General features: G+C 34.7%; 2 protein-coding genes across 3 annotated transcripts in view; both read left to right on the top strand.

The window, feature by feature from the left end:
- Positions 1-2,844, top strand: part of myo1g (myosin IG) — a 65,727-nt gene extending 62,883 nt beyond the window's left edge. For both annotated transcript variants that reach the window (XM_051136445.1, XM_051136444.1), the window contains one exon: positions 1,810-2,844. In XM_051136445.1, the coding sequence (XP_050992402.1) occupies positions 1,810-1,972 (163 nt within the window). In that variant the 3' untranslated portion in view covers positions 1,973-2,844. The remainder of the gene's footprint in view (positions 1-1,809) is intronic.
- The window catches only part of si:dkey-154b15.1 (uncharacterized), a 110,354-nt gene that overhangs the window by 69,736 nt on the left and 21,037 nt on the right, over positions 1-19,581 (top strand). The window lies entirely within an intron of this gene.

Below are 19,581 nucleotides of genomic sequence, written 5' to 3'. Positions count from 1 at the left end.
TTACCGTCTCTGGACCACTTATATAATAGGCTGAAAAATCCTGAATGTGCTTTAAACAGCATTTTGGGTATAAATGGATACTATACAGACACTTTAGCCTTATTTTTGATCGCATACATAATTTGGTCAGTTTTGTGGAAAAATAATTAGCTCTACAGTGAAAAAACAACCAGCTTGATTTAAAGAGTAAATTTAAAGGAGAAGTCCACTTCCAGAACAACAATACACAAATAATTTACTCACCCCTTTGTCATCCAAAATGTTCATGTCATTTCTGTCTTCAGTCATAAAGAAATTATGTTTTTTGAGGAAAGCATTTCAGGATTTTTCTCCATATAATGGACTTCATTGGTGCCCCGATTTTGACCTTCCAAAATGCAGTTTAAATGCAGCTTCAAAGGACTCTAAACGATCCCAGCTGAAGAAGAAGGGTCTTATCTAGCGAAATGATTGTTTTTTCGGAAAATAAAAATTTGTATACTTTTTAAGCACAAAAGCTTGTGTAGCACAGGCTCTGGGATGCGCGTCCACAACGCTACGTACTATTGAATCACGTCGGAAGGTCACGCGGAACGGAGGCGGATCTACAGACCCAGTGTTTACAAAGCGAACGTGCAAAGACTAAGGAAGTGCAAGTAAGTCAAATGCTGTTTACAAACAAAAAGGTACAATGATGTCGGACAATTCTGAAGTTGGAGGAGAAAATGAGATGGGAGTTTTTTGCCATACTCTACCTTTTTGAGCCGGAGTACATAGACGATGAACTTAGACGTGATTCGTAGCATCGTGGACGTGCATCCCAGAGCCTGTGCTACACAAGCTTTTGTACTTAAAAGTATACAATTTTTTATTTTTCTAAAAAAATGACCAATCGTTTCGCTAGATAAGACCCTTCTTCCTCGGCTGTGATTGTTAAGAGCCCTTCAAAGCTGCATTTGAACTGCATTTTGGAAGTTCAAAATCAAGGCACCAATGAAGTCCATTATATGGAGAAAAATCCTGAAATATTTTCCTTAAAAACCATGATTTCTTTACGACTGAAGACAGAAAGACATGAACATCTTGGATGACAAGGGGGTGAATAAATTATTTGTAAATTGTTGTTCTGGAAGTGGACTTCTCCTTTAAATACAAACTATTATTACGATATATAGCTATAAAGATTTCTGTTTTAAATAAATACTGTTCTTTTGAACATTCTATTCATCAAATAATCCTGAAACTGTTTTCAACAGTGATAATAATAAATGTTTCTTGAGCAGCAAATCAGCATATTAGAATGATTTCTGAAGGATCAGGTGACACTTAAGACTGGAGTAATGATGCCGAAAATTACATTTTGATCACAGAAATACATTACACTTAAAATATATTCTCATAGAAAACAGCTATATGAATGTTAATAATATTTGAAAATATTGCAGTTTTACTGTATTTTTGCAAAAATAAATAAACAAATAAAAGCACCTACTTTTTGAACTGTAGTGTGCATAGTGAAATTTAATACTTTTTAGTCTTAAGAAATACTACAGAAGCCATTTTATAAAGGCGTCTGGAGTGATGAGTTGGTTTTTCATTTGATGTGGCAGAGCTGAGTCACCATCTTAGTGCAGCTGTTTATCAGGACATGTGTCTCCTACATTGGATTTTCATCATGAACCACTAAAAACAGCAAAAACACAGTTGAGTGCACAGCTTTGACTGCTTTTTATAGGCCGCAGAGAGCTGAAAGAGCTGTCACATGCTATTTCTGGGATGTATTCAGCGTTGGCAAGAATCTGGAGTAATTATGTCATGTGTTTATTCCAGAGTGAAGAACACTCCACTGCCGGTCAAAGTGTGCTCTACATCGCTCCAGGTACACATGAGCGGAAAACCTAAGAGTATCACCGTCGAGACCAAACCCGGCCAGACCGTCGCAGACTTCAAGAAGAGTCGAACGGGATTCACCTTACTGCTGCCCCATCAGTAAAGCCAAGACCTCACAGGACATGACATAAAAGAGTATTTAGTTAGAAATGGGACCATATTTTCCAAAGATTTCTCTTTATATTAAACAGGATTGGATATGTCAGTACACAAGATTTTCTCAATCTTAAACAATGCACTTTGTTGTCATTAAATAGAGTGCTGAAGTGATGATGTGTTTTTGTAGGCCAGCCCAGAAGTTAGTATAACCCTGGTTTCCTTGATAAGAAACCCAATAGGATTTTTCCTTTTTTTTTTTTTTTTTTTTTTTGTAGATTATTGCTGAAAATAGGCTCTGTGACAACAACAGTTCATGACCTTGACTTCAGGACGCTGGAAGCAGATGAGCCAAAATGCAACTAATTTGCATGTTTTGGCCTATAAAAATAAATCATCTCTTCAGTACTTTATAGTCCTCTGTTTTAAACAGAAGAAACATTTTTGGTGTTAGCTTCATCATGTGCCTGAAAAGAAGATATGCAGCATTAGGGGGTGGGCGATATGACCAAAATATCACAATATGAGTAATTTTATTTGACAGTAATAATATATATCACAATATAGTTATTTTTTGCTTTAAACAAAGTCTTTATGATACCAAATTGTTTGATACTATATAAATTTCATAATTCTTGTCACTAGTGTCAATTCTGTCATTTATTACTCGCCCTCATATCGTTCCAAAACCGTAAGATCTTGACCGTGGTAGGACCCTTGCTGTCTACAGAGGATCAGGAAGTTCTCTGATTTCATAAAAAATATCTTAATTTTTGTTCCAAAGATGAATGAACATTTTACAGGTTTGGATCGATATGAGGGTGAGTCATTAATGATAGAATTTTGATAGAATGATAGAAGCAACAGAACAAAAAACAACAGTAGATTTAAAAAAAAAAAATAAAATAGTGCTGGGCAACGATTAATTGAAAAAAGAATTCATTTTGGATGCAATTAATCGCAAATATTAAAAAAATAAATAAATACTACATAAATTCTGTAAAGTAATACAATGCATAAAAGCCCTGTATATCAGGGTTACCAGGGGGTCCCCTGGTAAAATGGTTGCATTCCAGGGGGTAAAATTCATGTTTTTTGGTGGGATTACCCTGGTAAAATTACCATTCCAGGTGCTAAATATCACGTTACACGTTATTGAGGTTGCTTCAACCCACTGACATGAAAACCCGCGGCAACAGTGTTAAAGTAGCCCAATTCCACTGGAAAACCGTGGACTTGGCAAAACTGTTGCATATTCGTCACTGTGTAAACTAAATATATATTTTCCTTCTTTTTAAAGTTACAAAAGTAATTTAGGCAAGAGCAGTGAGAGATTTTCTCTCTTTTGTTGTTTAGCATGAATGACAAACAGCAGGAATATTAGACTGCTGTCACTTTAAGAGCTGCCCGGATCCAATATACTGTTACACGTGTATTTTCTTTCTCAGCTGTTTGCTTTCACGTAAGACCTGTGTTTACGAAAATACTTGCAAAACAGGCATTTTGACACATACAGGTGTGTGTATTTAACCATTCAAGACCTATTCACCTTATTCTTCAGCGCGAAAGCAAATAACGAGAAGAATAACGGAGTGCAGTAAATGGTAAAACTATTTGCACTACAAACTAGTGTGTTCATTATTAAAATAATACATTAAAATATTATGGTAAGACACACCAGTTTGCAATATCAAGCAGAAAAAAGAGCTGTTTTGTACAGCTAAAAATAGCTGGATGCGGATGAGACCGGAAGCCAGACCCATAAAATTTACAAACGGCAGCACCCGCTCTTACAGGAAAAATAAGGTGGATAAAGCGGCAAAAATAACTCAATTCTTCCGTGATCTATGAGCACAGTCTTCACGTGCATGCACGTCTCTGACTGTTGAGAAATAGTCTCTCTGACAGCACGAGCATATAGCAAAATGATTGCGAAATGTAGCTGCTGACTGCACTTGTTTTTAAACCACATTTAAAAACGCACACAAACGATACATTTTACTGACCACGTGTAACCACGATAGACAATAGTCCAAAATCTCAACAAATTTTAACCGGTCAGTCATGTCTACTGGTATATCGCCCACCCCTACGCAGCGCAAATGACGCTGTTATTCTGCCACCCCTCCTCTGTTTTTAATTTTGCACATGAAATAGCCAACATTGTGTCATGTCTTTTGAATAGTGGGGGATCATAAAATAATGCTATTTTATTATTTATCTACATTTCAGAGGGAACATTCTATTGATACAGCCTTTGCACTTTTCATTACATATATAGAACCTATTTTTATGTTCTTTATGATTGTTTTTTTTTTTCTCAGGGTATATTTGAACTGTGGAGATATAACCATGTAAAATGTTAATGCTGTCACTGGGGTGCTACCCTTTCAAAAGGTACTATATACTTCTAAAGAGCAAATATGGACCTTTACATATGTACTAATATGCTAATATGTACTTTTAGGGGTAAATAGGGTACAAAGATGTATCTTTTGTACCTGTTGTGCCACCCAAGTGACAACTTTGTACCTTTTTTCTGAGTATTTAACCAAGATTTACAACACATCAGGTTAAACCTAACAATGTTGTTACTGCTTTGTAATAGTAATATATAAACAGAGGAGTGATTTTTAATGCTTATTAATATTTGTCAAATGTTATATTTAAAAACAGCAGCTAAAATGTAATCAAATCATATGGGGGCCTTACGATATTATTTTATTAAATGCTGCATGCGATAGTTGTGATGTTATTGTATATATGGTTTATGAGGACACAATTGTATATAATGACTATGGTATTACAGTGGCATTTGTTAACCAAATGGCATACAAACATACTTTTTGAAACGTCATAAGGTTTCGGTGAGGGTTGTGTTTAAGGTCAGAGGATAGAAAATATGATTAGAGTATAAAAACATTATGCCTTTGAAGAGACCCTGTTAAACCACATATGCGTGTTGTGTGTGTCTGAAGATTCTCAGTAGTGACAGGTTGCCTTACTGTCACTCTGTTTTCTATTTCCTGCTTCTTCCACTCCCCTGCTGTGAGCATCTTTCATCTCTTCTGACACCCCCGTGTTTTCATTTTTTTTTGTCTTTGTGATTTGACTATTTTTTGACTCCTCTTTGCACGCACCTGTCTGTCTGCTGACGTTGAACTGGTTATTGAATGAGAATAAGAATGTTTTTTCCACATCTTTTACTGTAGTTGTCATTTTACTGTTGGGTATTTGACATAAAACGTCATGCAGTGACATTCTGTTCTACATCAAAAATGATTTCAGATGACTGTTCTAGTTCTTGTATAATTAACATGCAGTTGTGACTTCATTTTAATTTAGAGATTGTCTGGGATAATTGTAATTTAAAAGATTACTAAATTAAAAGAGCTTTTTAATTTCGTTGCAAGAACTGCTTTTTAAAGTTGTGAAAAACAGAAATGGTGACAGTTATTACAACACATGTAGAGTATTCACTCTTAAATAAAAATGAAGTTTCTTTAATGACGTTGATGATTCCATGAACAACCTTCAACATCAGTGGAATCTTTCCATTGCACAAAATGTTCTTCTGCAGTGGAAAAGGTTCTTTAGATTTTTCAAATGTTCGTTTTTTGTTTTTGTTTTTTCAGGTCATGACAGTTAGGGCATGTCCAAAAACTCCCGTCTCATTTTCTCTTCCAACTTCAAAAACGTCCTACATCACTGCTTTACCTTTTCTTTTGTAAAGAGTGTTTGATCGTCTTTGCATGTTCACTTTGTAAACTCTGGGTTGGTACTTCTGCAGTGATTTAGGGTGATTTTGAAGTTGGAGGAGAAAATGAGATGGCAGTTTTTACCCTAACTGTCATGACCGTAAAAAACAAAGTTCACACAGAGCTAGACAAGCTGAGTGTTTGAGGTTATAAAGTACATAAATTGTAATAAAAAAATAAATAAATAACAGATCATTTTGCTAGGTAAGACCCTTCTTCCTCAGCTGAGATAGTTTAGAGATCTTTGAAGCTGCATTTAAACTGCATTTTGGAAGTTCAAACTCTGCACACCATACATATCCATTATATGGAGAGAAATTCTGAAATGTTTTCCTCAAAAAAAATTATTTATTTTCGACTAAAGAAAGAAAGACATGAACATCTTGGATGACAAGGGGGTGAGTACATTATCTGTAAATGTTTGTTCTGGAAGTGGACTTCTCCTTTAAAGGGGTCATCGGATGCCCATTTTCCACAAGTTGATATGATTCTTTAGGGTCTTAATGATAAGTCTATAATACACTTTGGTTAAAAATTCTCAGTGGTTGTGTAAAACAACACCCTTTTTACCTTGCCAAAATCAGCTCTGCAAAAATCATCCTGTTCTGGTTGAGGCTACTTTAAATGTTAATGAGCTCTGCTCGCCCCGCCCCCTCTCTTCTCTCTGTGGAGTGACGAGCATGTTTACGTTTAGCCACTAAACTTGCTAACTAGCAAGATATTAGGAAAGGTGATTGCAGAGATTCATAAAAAAAAAACCTTATACTCACTTCTGCTGTAGGTGAAGCTGGATCATGAATAATTTACATGAACATAGACGCATTTATGTAGATTGGAAGCGGGTTCCCTTCACAAACAAACTTAATCCACTGTATCTTCAGTGGCTCAGATGTCGGGAGTAAATGACGACCACTATGTTCATTATTACATCCAGCAACACAACACCTCAATCGCTCAATTCTTGTCTAACTTACATCCCTGCTCCAGCTTCGAAACAATGGATGTTGGACTGTTACAACTGATCTGAGGTAAGATGCTCATGTCAATCAACTAACGTGGGAGCGGCCTCTGTGGGTGTGAAGCTACAACGACAGGCATCTGAGAATGGCTCGATTTGAAAAAGGGGATATTATTTTTACAGATTAATTAAAAACCACTGCATGGATTTTTATCATTATAGGGTAGATTTGTACATACACTGCCAACACACATTAATGTTCAAACATGAAAAAGTGAACTTTGCATCCGATGACCCCTTTAAAGAACCCAGTGATCAATACATTTATATAAAGAACCAATGTAAAGTATACGGTTCTTGGTGCCCCATAAAGCCAAATCAAGAACCACTTACAGCAAAACAAGTCTTTTGCTGAAACTACACTCTAGTTTCAGCAAAAGTAAAGGTGATTAAAAGGTCTTCACAGTGATGCCATAGAAGAGCCATTTTTGGTTCCACAAAGAACCATTTAGTCAAAGGTTCTTAAAAAGAACCATCGTTCTCTTACCGTTTTAGAATTTGAAGATCCTTCTTTCGCCACAGAGAACCTTCTGTGAAACACAGAGGTTCTTCAGATGTTAAAGGTTCTTTAAAGAACCATTTAGACAAAAAAAGATTGTTTTATGACATCGTGAAGCACCTTTATTTTTAGGAGTGTAAGGTGCTCAAAAGAACCACTGAGGAACATTTAAGAGTAGAAAACTTTTTTTTTGTTTTAAAAAGTACCTAAAACCAAATGTCCTTCGGAAAATATTAAAGTGAAGGGTCTTGGAAGCTTTTTAGGTCAGTAAGCTCTGCACCAAAGCCATTCTGTGACCAAGTTTGTTTTCCTCAATCTCATTAGTCATGTTTCTGGAGCAAATTGAGTCACAGGCAAAAATAACTATTCCCCCGGCAACAACACCCGCCCTCCACCCCACCACATGGCAACAAACTGAGTTTCTCTGATAGCTAATGTAATTATGAATCAGGTTTGAAGCTGACTGGGTCACCGGCTTCATATGGCACGTGGGGCTTGTTTTTGAAGTTTGCTATCGTGACCTAGTGCATGTGCCCCATTCACAAATGTCAACGCAAACAACAGAATTTCATGGAAAAATACTTTGTACACAGAGCTTATTGCTTGAACAGTAAGATTTTTAATGTTTTTTAAAAGAAGTCTCTTCTGCTCACCAAGCCTGCATTTATTTGATTCAAAGTACAGCAAAAACAGGTAAATTTTTAAATATTGTTACTATTTAAAATAACTGTTTTCTATTTGAATATATTTTAAAATGTAATTTATTGCTGTGATTTCAAAGCTGAATTTTTAGCATCATTACTCCACTCACATGATCCTTCAGAAATCATTCTAATATTCTGATTTGCTGCTCAGAAAATATTATTATTATTATTATTATTATTATTATTATTATTATTATTATTATTATTATTATTATTATTATTATTATTATTATGTTGAAAACAGCTGGCAAAATTTTTTTATAGGTTTCTTTGATAAATAGCAAGTTCAGAAGAACAGCATTTATCTGAAATAGAAATCTTTTGTAACATTATAAATAAAGCATCCTTGTTAAATAAAAATAAAAAATATAAATTTCTATCATTTCTTTCCCAAAAAAAGTTATACTGACTCCAAAGTTTTGAATGGTATAGTGTGTATAATGTTACAAAATCTTTTTCTATTTTAGATAAAGGTTGATCTTTGGATCTTTTTTCATCAATGTACTCAAATGTTTTAAATATTGATCATAATAATAATAAATGTTTCTTGAACAGCAAATCAGCATATTAGAATGATTTCTGAAGAATCATGTGACACTGAAGACTGGAGTAATGATGGTAAAAAAAATTCCTTTGATCACAGAAATAAATTACATTTTAAAATATATTAAAACAGAAAGCAGTGATTTTAAATAATAAAAATATTTCACAATTTTACTGCTTTTGCTGTATTTTGGATCAAATAAATGTAAGCTTGGTGAGCAGAAGAGACTTCTTTAAAAAACATTAAAAATCTTGCGAACACTTTTGACTGGTAGTGTATGTAAGCCTGTCCATCTTAAAAATAATTCTACAAAATTCTACTAAATTTAACATTTAAATCAATGCGTTACTTGCTGTGTCTTAGTAATTGTTTGTAAAATTTACCTATTTGTTCTCTATTTTGTCTCTTAGGTATGATTTCTAATCTTTTGTTTTATTTCTTTTGCTTGTGTTACTCGGCGGATCGGATTGAGGCTCATCCAATCAGAGTGCAGCTTTGGAGACAAACTCTGATCACTCACTCTTGATCAAAACTTTCAACAATCGCCCTTTTTCCACAGTGACCCCTCCTCCAATCAGCCATTTGTTTCTGTGACAGCTCGTCCAATCATACGGCTCGCTGAATGACAGGGCTCCGTTCTAATCGATAAAAGAGCCCTTGTTCTTCTGGTGGACTGACATGGGCATTTACACCCAGCTGTGAGATTCAACATCGCTTATGGCAAGAAGTCTCCTGTTATGCATGATCCTTGTCCATGTTTTAAAGGGAAAATGCACCAAATGTAATGATTTTGGCTTAGACATCAACATACTGCAATTGTTAAAAGTCACACTTTCTTTAAAAACTGTAAATGTCATTGAAAAATTATTGAAAAAGAACAAATATAAGAAAATACTATAATACAGCTAGAGTCTCTCCTTCAGATCTCTGAATAAGGGCCGTGTGCTGTTGGCTCTCATTGAGGTCACATGTAGCAGATTACTGCGGTGAGAGGGAATCGCATGCATGTTCACTTTAATTGAACAAGTCATTAGGACAAATGTTGACTAATCAGGAGCTGCACGACAACACGGAAACACTTCACCGCACTTTCACATGAAGAGAGCACTTGAGAACATTTATTTTAATGTGACCTCAGCTAATGTGTGCGATTTAATGGTTGCAACAAAGACAGAGAACGGAAGTACACATACAGTTCGTAAGTGTGCCGTCAGTAAGATTTAAAAAAAAAAAAATAAGTAATGTAATTGATAGATGTATTCAGCAAGGATGCATTAAATTGATCAAAAGTGACTGTAAAATTATAAGTTATTAAAAAATTCTATTTCAAATAAATGTTGTCCTTTTCAACATTTTTATTAAAGAATTCTGAAAAATATATAGTTTTGCAAGAAAGAAAGAAAGTGTGAGTTTCTTTAGCAGCGAATCAGCATATTATAATGATTTCTGAGGGATCATGTGACACTGAAGACTGGAGTAATGATGCTGAAAATTCAGCTTTGCATCAGAGGAATAAATTACATTTTAAAATATATTATAATAGAAAACAAATATTTTAAATTGTAATAATATTTCATAATATTACTGTGTTTACTGTATTTTTAAACCAATAAAAGCAGCCTTGGTGACCATTAGAGACTTCAAAAACGTTAAAAATTAGTACTTTAGAACAGTGGTGAATATTGCACTTTTGTCTCAGTCAAGTTTGGACAGACTTGACTCAATGTTTCTCATGAACTTAAAGGAGAAGTCCACTTCCAAAACAAAGATTCACATATAATGTACTCACCCGCTTGTCATCCAAGATGTTCATGTCTTTCTTTCTTCAGTCGTAAAGAAATTATGTTTTTTGAGGAAAACATTTCTGCATTTTTCTTCATATAATGGACTGATATGGTGCCCCGAGTTTGAATTTCCAAAATGCAGTTTAAATGCAGCTTCAAACAATCCCAAATGTGGTTGTAAACGATCCCAGCCGAAGAAGAAGGGTCTTATCTAGCAAAACGATCAGTTATTTTCATTAAAAAAATACAATTTACATACTTTTTAATCTCAAACGCTCGTCTTGCCTTTCTCTCCATGAACTCTGTGTATTCTGACTCAAGACAGTTAGGGTATGTCAAAAAACTCCGATCGTATTTTCTCCCTCAACTTCAAAAATAATTTCAAAATCATCCTACATCGCTGCAGAAGTTCCGACCTAGTCTTTGCAAAGTGAATATGCAAAGAAGATCAAACTTCCTTAACAAAAAAGGTAAAACAGCGATGTAGGATGATTTCGAAGTTGAGGGAAAACATGAGATGGGAGTTTTTCGACATACCCTAACTGTCATGAACCGGAAAAAAAACAGTCCAGGCAGAGTAGGACAAGACGAGTGTTTTTATTATTTTTATTAAAATAACCGGTCGTTATGCTAGATAAGACCCTTTCTTTCTCAGCTGAGATCGTTCACAATCGCGTTTGGGATTGTTTGAAGCCGCATTTAAACTGCTTTTTAGAAGTTCAAAATCGGGGCACCATAGACGTCCATTATATGGACAAAAATGCTGAAATGTTTTCCTCAAAAAAACATAATTTCTTTACGACTGAAGAAAGAAAGACATGAACATCTTGGATGACAAGGGGGTGAGTGACTTATTTGTAAATTGTTGTTCTGTAAGTGGACTTCTCCTTTAAAAACCTTTTGGACTAATTTATAATGTAAAATACTGAACTTAGATTTGATTACAGATAATGTTTTTACTCAAACCAAAACTCTACTATCTTTTTAACTGATGTATTGAAGCAGTGAAGCACAGCAGCCAGAATCAGATCCTTCTCTTCAGTTACCAGATGTTTATGACTATATGTGAGGTAGACAGAGGAACTAAATGTCCAGTTATATGTTGTTTGTTCACTTAAAGATCATTACTGTTCATTTCACCCGAAATCCCTTCGGATATGACCTGCTGCTGAATATACAGCACAGCAATTCGCATTCCATCTGCTCCTAATGGAAAAGCAGCATCCTGTGTTGTTTACGTTACACCTTCATGATCTGCAGAGCAAAGTGAAAAATGAGAGACATATGTCGTTTATTATAACAGTTTAGATTTGTTTATGAGTTATGCACAGATTATCATCCATAATATTATGTAGTTCTGTCTAAAACAGGACATTTTCAGTGTTTTAGTTGTTACTCAATCTTAATTTTCTTTGAAGTTTAACTAATAAATCTAATAGATGCACTGATACATCATTCACAAGATAAGGAATGTCTGTTCACAAAGCTAACAGTATTTTGGTTTCACATTGACATTGAAAATAATGTGGTTTTTAGAAGGTCTTTGTGGTTTAAAAAATACTTCTCTAGCTTCTCACCTTCAACAAAGAGTCATCATTTTTTATCACAATATGAAGCGCCAGAGCAAAACCTAAAACAGAACAAACCATAAAGACATGTTAACAGATGTCTAGCAGGAGAGTAGAAGGCTCAAGGACTGTAAAACTCTGTAAGATTTATCTGTGGGTGGATCAAAGAAAGACCAAGTGTCAGAGCATCTATAGCCCGTCGCACAAAAGATGACACTGACACAGGACGACTTTTGTGTCGGGACAAGATTTGTGTTGGCAGAGGTGAAAGAACAACCATCTAAACCAAATCCTCATTCCCTGTTTCAATTCCACCTCAATCCTGTTCACATCAACGCCTTCTCTTTTGTAGAGTCCGAACCCAGACAGAATTTCAGAGTCATAATCCCATCTCCTGATTTCCCGATCTCCCATGTGATGACCAGAGGAAGTCAGTTAATTTAGAAACATATGATAAATGTCACAAAGCCTAAAACCTAAGTAGCGTTCTCACAAAGCATGTTATAATTACACCGGCAGAGTCATTCGAAAGCGCGTTGCACTCCCAATGGACACGTTTATAATCCAGTTTATAAATAGTAAACCTTCTTAACACTATTTAAAGTAAAGCAAAGTGACTGATACCATCTTTGTCATGGAAAGCAATTGTTGGTTCGCATTGAGTTGGCAGTTTCGCTTTCATTTATCTTCAAGGTTTGAGGTAAAGTATCTTTTACTTTCAGTGTGGCTATAAATGTCACGCAATATGATATTTAAGCTCACATTAGACACTTTTAACACTGAATAAAGCACATAATCAGTACCTTGAGATTTCCATTGTCCTTCTGTTGTTGTTTAGCTGTTTGTAAAATAGAAGCTTCGCGTATCCTGGCTGGTCAGATTAAAAACTCAGATCAACATGGAAAAGATCACCCAAATATTACAATTCTGTCATTAAAGGAGAATTCCACTTCCAAAACAAAGATTCACATATAATGTATGTGAATTGTCATCCAAGATGTTCATGTCTGTCTTCAGTCGTAAAGCAATTGTGTTTTCTGAGGTAAACATTTCAGCAATTTTCTTCATATAATGGACTGATATGGTGCCCCAGTTTTTAACTTCCAAAATGCAGTTTAAATGCAGCTTCAAACGATCCCAAATGCGGTTGTAAACGATCCCAGCTGAGGAAGAAGGGTCTTATCTAGCAAAACGATTGGTTATTTTCATAAAAATAATATAATTTCTATACTTTTTAATGTCAAATGCTCATCTTGTCTTGCTCTTCCCAACCGTTTTTTTTCCTGGTTCATGACAGTTAGGGTATGTCGAAAAACTCCCATCTCTTGTTTTCCCTCAACTTCAAAATCATCCTATATCGCTGTTTTACCTTTTTTGTTAAGGGTGTTTGATCTTATTTGCATGTTCACTTTGCAAAGACTGGGCTGATACTTCTGCAGCGATGTAGGATGATTTTGAAATGATTTTTGAAGTTAAGGGAGAAAATACGATCAGAGTTTTTCGACATACCCTAACTGTCTTACAGTTAATACACAGAGTTCAAGCAGAGCAACATAAGACAAGCATTTGTGATTAAAAGGTATATAAATTGTATTTTTTAAAAATGAAAATAACCGATCATTTCGCTAGATAAGACCCTTCTTGCTCAGCTGGAATCATTTACAACTGCATTGGGATTGTTTGAAGCTGCATTTAAACTGCATTTTGGAAGTTCAAACTCAGGGCACCATAGCAGTCCATTATATGGAGAAAAATCCTGAAATGTTTTCCTCAAAAAAACATAGTTTCTTTACGGCTGAAAAAAGAAAGACATGAACATCTTGGATGACAAGCGGGTGAGTACATTATCTGTAAATTGTTGTTCTGAAAGTGGACTTCTCCTTTAAGGGTTGTCATGTCCGCTTATTATAAACAGGCATGTGCACAGGTAGGGCTTAAACTCAGCCCTTTTTTTCCTTACACTCCAAAGTGCCCTTTTTCCCCGGTGTTTTTCTTCTTCTTCTTCAGTAAATCAATGCCTTTTGGTCACCCTTTACGTTTATCTGCCTCTTTTACAAATATTCAGCCAGTGAGAGGTTTAAAACGAGCTGTTGCGACTAAATCTTGTTGAATCCGCTCAAACTGTCAGTCAAACCTATTAACTCCACCCCCCTCTATCTGGACGGAATGAATGAAGTTCCACAGCAGCTGAGCTGAACGAAGTCTTGCAAGGGTAAATAAAGATCTTGTTGTTTGAATAAGTACAGCCAGGAGCGATTCTAGGATTTCCATTTTAGGGGGGGACCTTGTCCTTTGTTTTTCGCTCTGCACCTCCAGAAAGACGGGGAGGAGCTGATCGAAGTCTGCCGCAATTTTAATATGAAATTTAAAGGGGACAAAGGCAATCACGAATTTGTGTACAGTTTATGGAGCTAATCGCAAAATTTTAGGGGGGCTGAGTAGTCAGTTTAAAAAATGGCCTAGCGACGCCCATGAGTACAGGGTTTTACACAAGAAACTCTGTGTCTATAAACCCTGGTGAAAAAACCAGCATATGCTGGTTAGGTAGGTTTTGATGCTGGGATGCTGGTCCTTAGCTGGTTTATGCTGGTCCTTTGCTGGTTCATGCTGGTCCTTGACCAGCAACATGACCAGCAAAAACCAGCAAACGACCAGCATTCCAGCATCAAAACATACCAACCAGCATATGCTGGTTTTTTCACCAGGGAAGACTCGTATTTTATGTATTTGAGGTCTGAGACGTGTGGGACTGGAGACAGAGGGCTAGCATTTCCATCTAGTCTATAGCCAATACACTCAGTAGCATTTCATCTCAAAATGAGATTTTGGCCAAATGTATTTTACAACAGAAAAACACTGAGCGCCCATATAGCTACAACAAACTTCGTAACCTGTTTGTAAAACATAATGTAATGCCGCCGTTTTAATGACGGACAAATGCGCATTTCCACACATTCGCTGGTCAAAAACCCCGTAACTGCATTTAAGCTTGACACAAAGCGACCGAGTGATCCACAAGATATAGTCACCACTAGTAAGCTACAACTTAATATATATATATATATATATATATATATAAACTTTAATTTGCTGTAAAGTTGCTTTGCAATGATATGTATTGTGAAAGGCGCTATACAAATACATTTGAATTGAATTGAATTGCATTGAATTGAATTGAATTGCATATGCTATAGTGACGGTATGGCTATAGTTTCTTAGAATGTCCTATTGTGACTGTAATTGTGTTGGACATAATTATTTAAATTCTATTTCAAAATAGTGTGGCAAAAATACTTATGCGTTAACTTCCCCTTTTCTCAATGACGCACATAAACATGTTAACCAAATAATACAAATTATCTTATAAAACCAAACAGAATAGCTAAAAAATATTTATCTTCAAACTATATTATTATTATTATTATGGTTATTAATAGTGAATAAATCTAAAGGTTTTGAGACTATTGTTTTGTGTTAATTAATTTGTTATTAAGATGTGACCAAAAAAATGCCCTTTTTCCTTTTTCAGTTTCAGCACATGCCCCTAAAAAAAGGTCTGTGCATGGCCCTGATTACAAACAACATCTTTATAAGTGATCCAGTTTACTGAGCTAATAATATGCAGTTTTAGTTGGATTCTGTTTTTTTCAATACAACTTATTCTCAGAAGTGATGTAATAATTCTTAAAAAACAAGTGCTGTAATGATTTTGCTTTCATTACATTTCTTTTAGTCTCTTGATTAAAATAAAGCAGTTGAATACGTAACCTTGTCTATTTTGTGACCGCCATAGATACAGTTCTGTTTTTAGTGCTGTAACCTCGACTTTGAGATGGGAATGCTTTTATTCTCTTCATCTCTCAAAAAATCTACAAAACAAGCACACAATAATTCATATGTAATACTCATATAAGATATAAATTGCTTCATTACATAGAGTCAAGTTAAAAGCCTAGTATACAGCAGGGAGTGTTACAAAAAACTTGCATAAAAATAAACCTCTGCTGAAACTTTTCTGAAATGCTATTATTTGATTTTTACTTTTTCCTAAGAAAATACTGGCCTGTGAAACCCTCACAATGGCAGAGTGTTGTAAATGGTTGCCATGCTGCTGGTCTAGGGATGTTAAACCCAAACTAGCTAGAAAATGTTGATCGGGTGTTCTTGGTTGTTGCTGGGATGTTCTGAATGTTGCAAGACTTGTGATTTGAGGATTTCTTCATGTGAGTTTCACAGTTTAATACTCAGGATCAGGGGTTTGTTCAAATCCACAACTCTGAATGAGCAGTAATCACTGAGAGTCTGCACTGTTCTGCTGTCCAGTCCCATCGGAGAGCACTTCCAGTCCCATCAGAAGGCAGTGGGCCTCCGCAGCGCCACAGAAGTGAATATGTGAACGAGTAGCTGATTGCTGCGGGACGTGCTTTGATTCAGAGCAGCTCTCTGCACATTTAAGCATCTGCAGCGCTGGGCCGGCTGTGCTCCTGTGAACGGTGGGTGTTTCTTTCTCAGGCGAGATTTACGGCAGCACACGCTCACTGCACAGACGGCTGGGCTGGGCTCTGTATATCATACGTAACAGGAGCACAATGGTGGTGTGTATCTCGCACATTCTGAAGAGAGTGAAGTTAAAGACAGTAAACAAACCCAACAGGTGCACAGAATGTGTTACTGTGTAGAATATATGAGCCTGTTTGTGAACTCCACTAATAAATACGTCTTTATGTACCAACCAAAACCAGAGAAATGTGCATGTTCAAGCAAACATTCTTAAAGGGATAGTTCACCTAAAAATGAAGATTCTGTTATTAATAACTGACCCTCATGTTGTTCCAAACCATAGACAGCAAGGCCCAGAAAGGTAGTAAGGACCTTGTTAAAATAGTCCATGTGACACCAGTGGTTCAGCCTTAATTTTCTTAATTTTAATTTCTTCTCTTCTGAGTAAGTCTTTGGTGCATGTTCACAAGAGTATCACGACACATGGTATTCTGGTGGTAGTTGCATTAGGGTGTTAATGACAGAATTTTCATTTTTTGGTCAACTATCCTTTTAACATCAACATCGTCTTTTACCTCTAAATTAAAAGTAAACAAAAATAGTAAATTACATTTTGCATAAAAAGGTCATATGTTTGTTTGTTTAATTAGTTAGTATTGTGACATTTTCATGATGATTTAGCACATTAAATCCCCAGATATACAGTACCATATTAGTTATTTATTTAGATGTATTTCCATTACTTTAAATGATTCTCATTAATAAAATAATTTTCTTATTCAGTTGGTCATAGTGATAAAATTTTTTCATTTAAATAAGCAAGTATAACTAATAAATATACCATAATGCAAGCTATGAACACTTTATACATAATACATAATACACATATTTTACCATAATGTATAATAATTTATTTACTACCCAGCAAACCCAAAAATTTGTACAACTTTTCACAACGTTGTATTTTGGTTGCAATTAGGTAATGCCGTAGTATAACATTTTAAAAACATTAAAAAAAAAAAAAAAAAAAAAAAACATTAAATAAAAAAAATATGCAATCAAAATAAAACGTTTTAGAAACGTTGTAAAAAATACCAACCTAGTACATTTTTCTTGAAGTTGTCAAAAAAATGTAACTATCACATTTGTCTACTATGAAAATGAAACCAGACCAAACTGCAACTTTCGGGGAGGTTTTATTCAGGTGTTAAAATAACTTAATATGCACAATGGAATAAGACGTTTTAAAAAGTCATGAAAGTACCCAAAATACAACCTTGCAAAAACATCTACGTTCTGTTTGTGTAAAAATATCAGTAAAACAACAGCGATATATTAACATTAACACAATTCAGTGACTGAGTAACATATAGCCTGCAATATCAAAAGGACTTAAAAATAATATGTGAATCATTTCAGTTGTCTTTGCTCATTTAAGTGATATATTCGAATTTAATAATCCATTTATTAGTGTTAAACAATATACCGGTACTTAAAAAGTATCGCGATACCCTGCTTTTAAAAACGGTACGATTATGCATTTTACTACCGGTACTTTAAGAATGTATTTTATTAAGAGCCGAATTTCAAAACTAAATTTAATAGGGACTTAAAAACATTTTTGTTAAGTTTTTGTTAAACTTTTAAGAAATTGCTGTTAAATTCTGCAAGTTTCATGATTTCTATTAATTAGATATGCTTTTAATAAATATTTTTTTTAATGTAACTATTAAAATAGAAAAATTAAGGTAGATTTCAGAAAAAAATAAAACAGATTTCATAGGGCCCTCTTTATTTCATTTCTTTGTTTTATTATAGTTGTCCTTTAGTTTATTACTTGCATCTAGGTTCTTATTATAAATAACAAAGATAAAATAACAAAAAATGACTATGTCATGATATAAATTGTTGTTGTGAAATAAAATTACTATATCATGAAATAAGGTTTAGCTTTTTCCTTTAAGTTAACTTACCAATATAGCAAAGATCTCTATATACCTGTAGGCTCAGTAGTTGTTCACCATAATCCTGTGTAGTGGCACTTGCATGTGATTATTATTATTTTATTTATTTATTTATTTTCATATTATTGTTTTAATAGATAACATAAATATAATCTCCATTTGGATCATCTATTATTCAATTACTTTTCCTGTCCTATGTTTTTTCGTAGTGTCAGTTCAGCAGTAGTATCGTGATACTGTAGTCAGGTATTGTATCGAAGTCAAAATTTTGGTATCGTGACAACACTACCACTTATCGATTATTGTTGTTTCATAGTTATTTAAAGGGTTCATACAGATACTGTAAAATGAAATTCAAGGACTTTTCAAGCTCTACTTTTTAGATGTTTGAGGACTTCAACCAGAGATCTCACTTATCCAACACTGTCTTCCATTTCAAATTAAATAAAGAGAGAAAAGGATAAATAAAAATATACTAACAAAATAGCAAAAATAAAGTGAAGCACATGCAAAGTATTACTACTAAAGTATTACAAAGTATACTACACTCTACTATAGTGAAACCACAGTTAATTTTCCTAAAGGATTTGCATTTGTGTGTGTGTTTTTTTTTTTTTTTTGTTTTTTTTGGTGTATTACATCATTGGTTCGATGTTTTCTACTGTTTAAGAGAAAAAAGAATCAGGAAACAAACAAAAAAAGATTTGCAAATTCTCTCCAAAATCCTGATCTGAAACAAATGATTCACGAACCCACACTGAAGTCCCGATCTGAATCAAATGGTTCACAAACCCACTCCGAGGTTTCAATCTAAATAAATGATTCATGATTCACAATCTGAATTAGATTTAGATCTGCCCTGCATCCCAATGTGCATACTATCCACCCTATCTGCCCTAAATAGTATTGAAAATTACTACTATCACATAGGAACTAGGATGGACAGTATGCACATTGGGACACAGGCCTGAACTTCAAAACACGTACCGTGAATCATTTGATTTCAATAATTTGCTAAATGATTCATAAACCCGTTCCGATCTAAGCCAAATGAGTCACAAGATGCACTCCAAAGTCCTGACCTGAAACAAATGATTTGCGATACACAAAGTTCCAATCTAAATCAAATGATCTGCAATACGCGATCAGATTGAAGCACTTTTCAGTGTTTCAAGAAGCTCTGTCTACGTGCTTTTTAAAATCATTACAAGTGATGTCAAAATTAAAAAATTAATGGCTCTTTTATTTAATCTGGTTGTTGCTAGTGAATCGCTTGA

This window comes from Labeo rohita, chromosome 19 (genome assembly GCF_022985175.1).
Source record: "Labeo rohita strain BAU-BD-2019 chromosome 19, IGBB_LRoh.1.0, whole genome shotgun sequence".
NCBI classification, from domain to species: Eukaryota; Metazoa; Chordata; class Actinopteri; order Cypriniformes; family Cyprinidae; genus Labeo; species Labeo rohita.
This window is presented reverse-complemented; position numbering and strand designations above follow the sequence as displayed.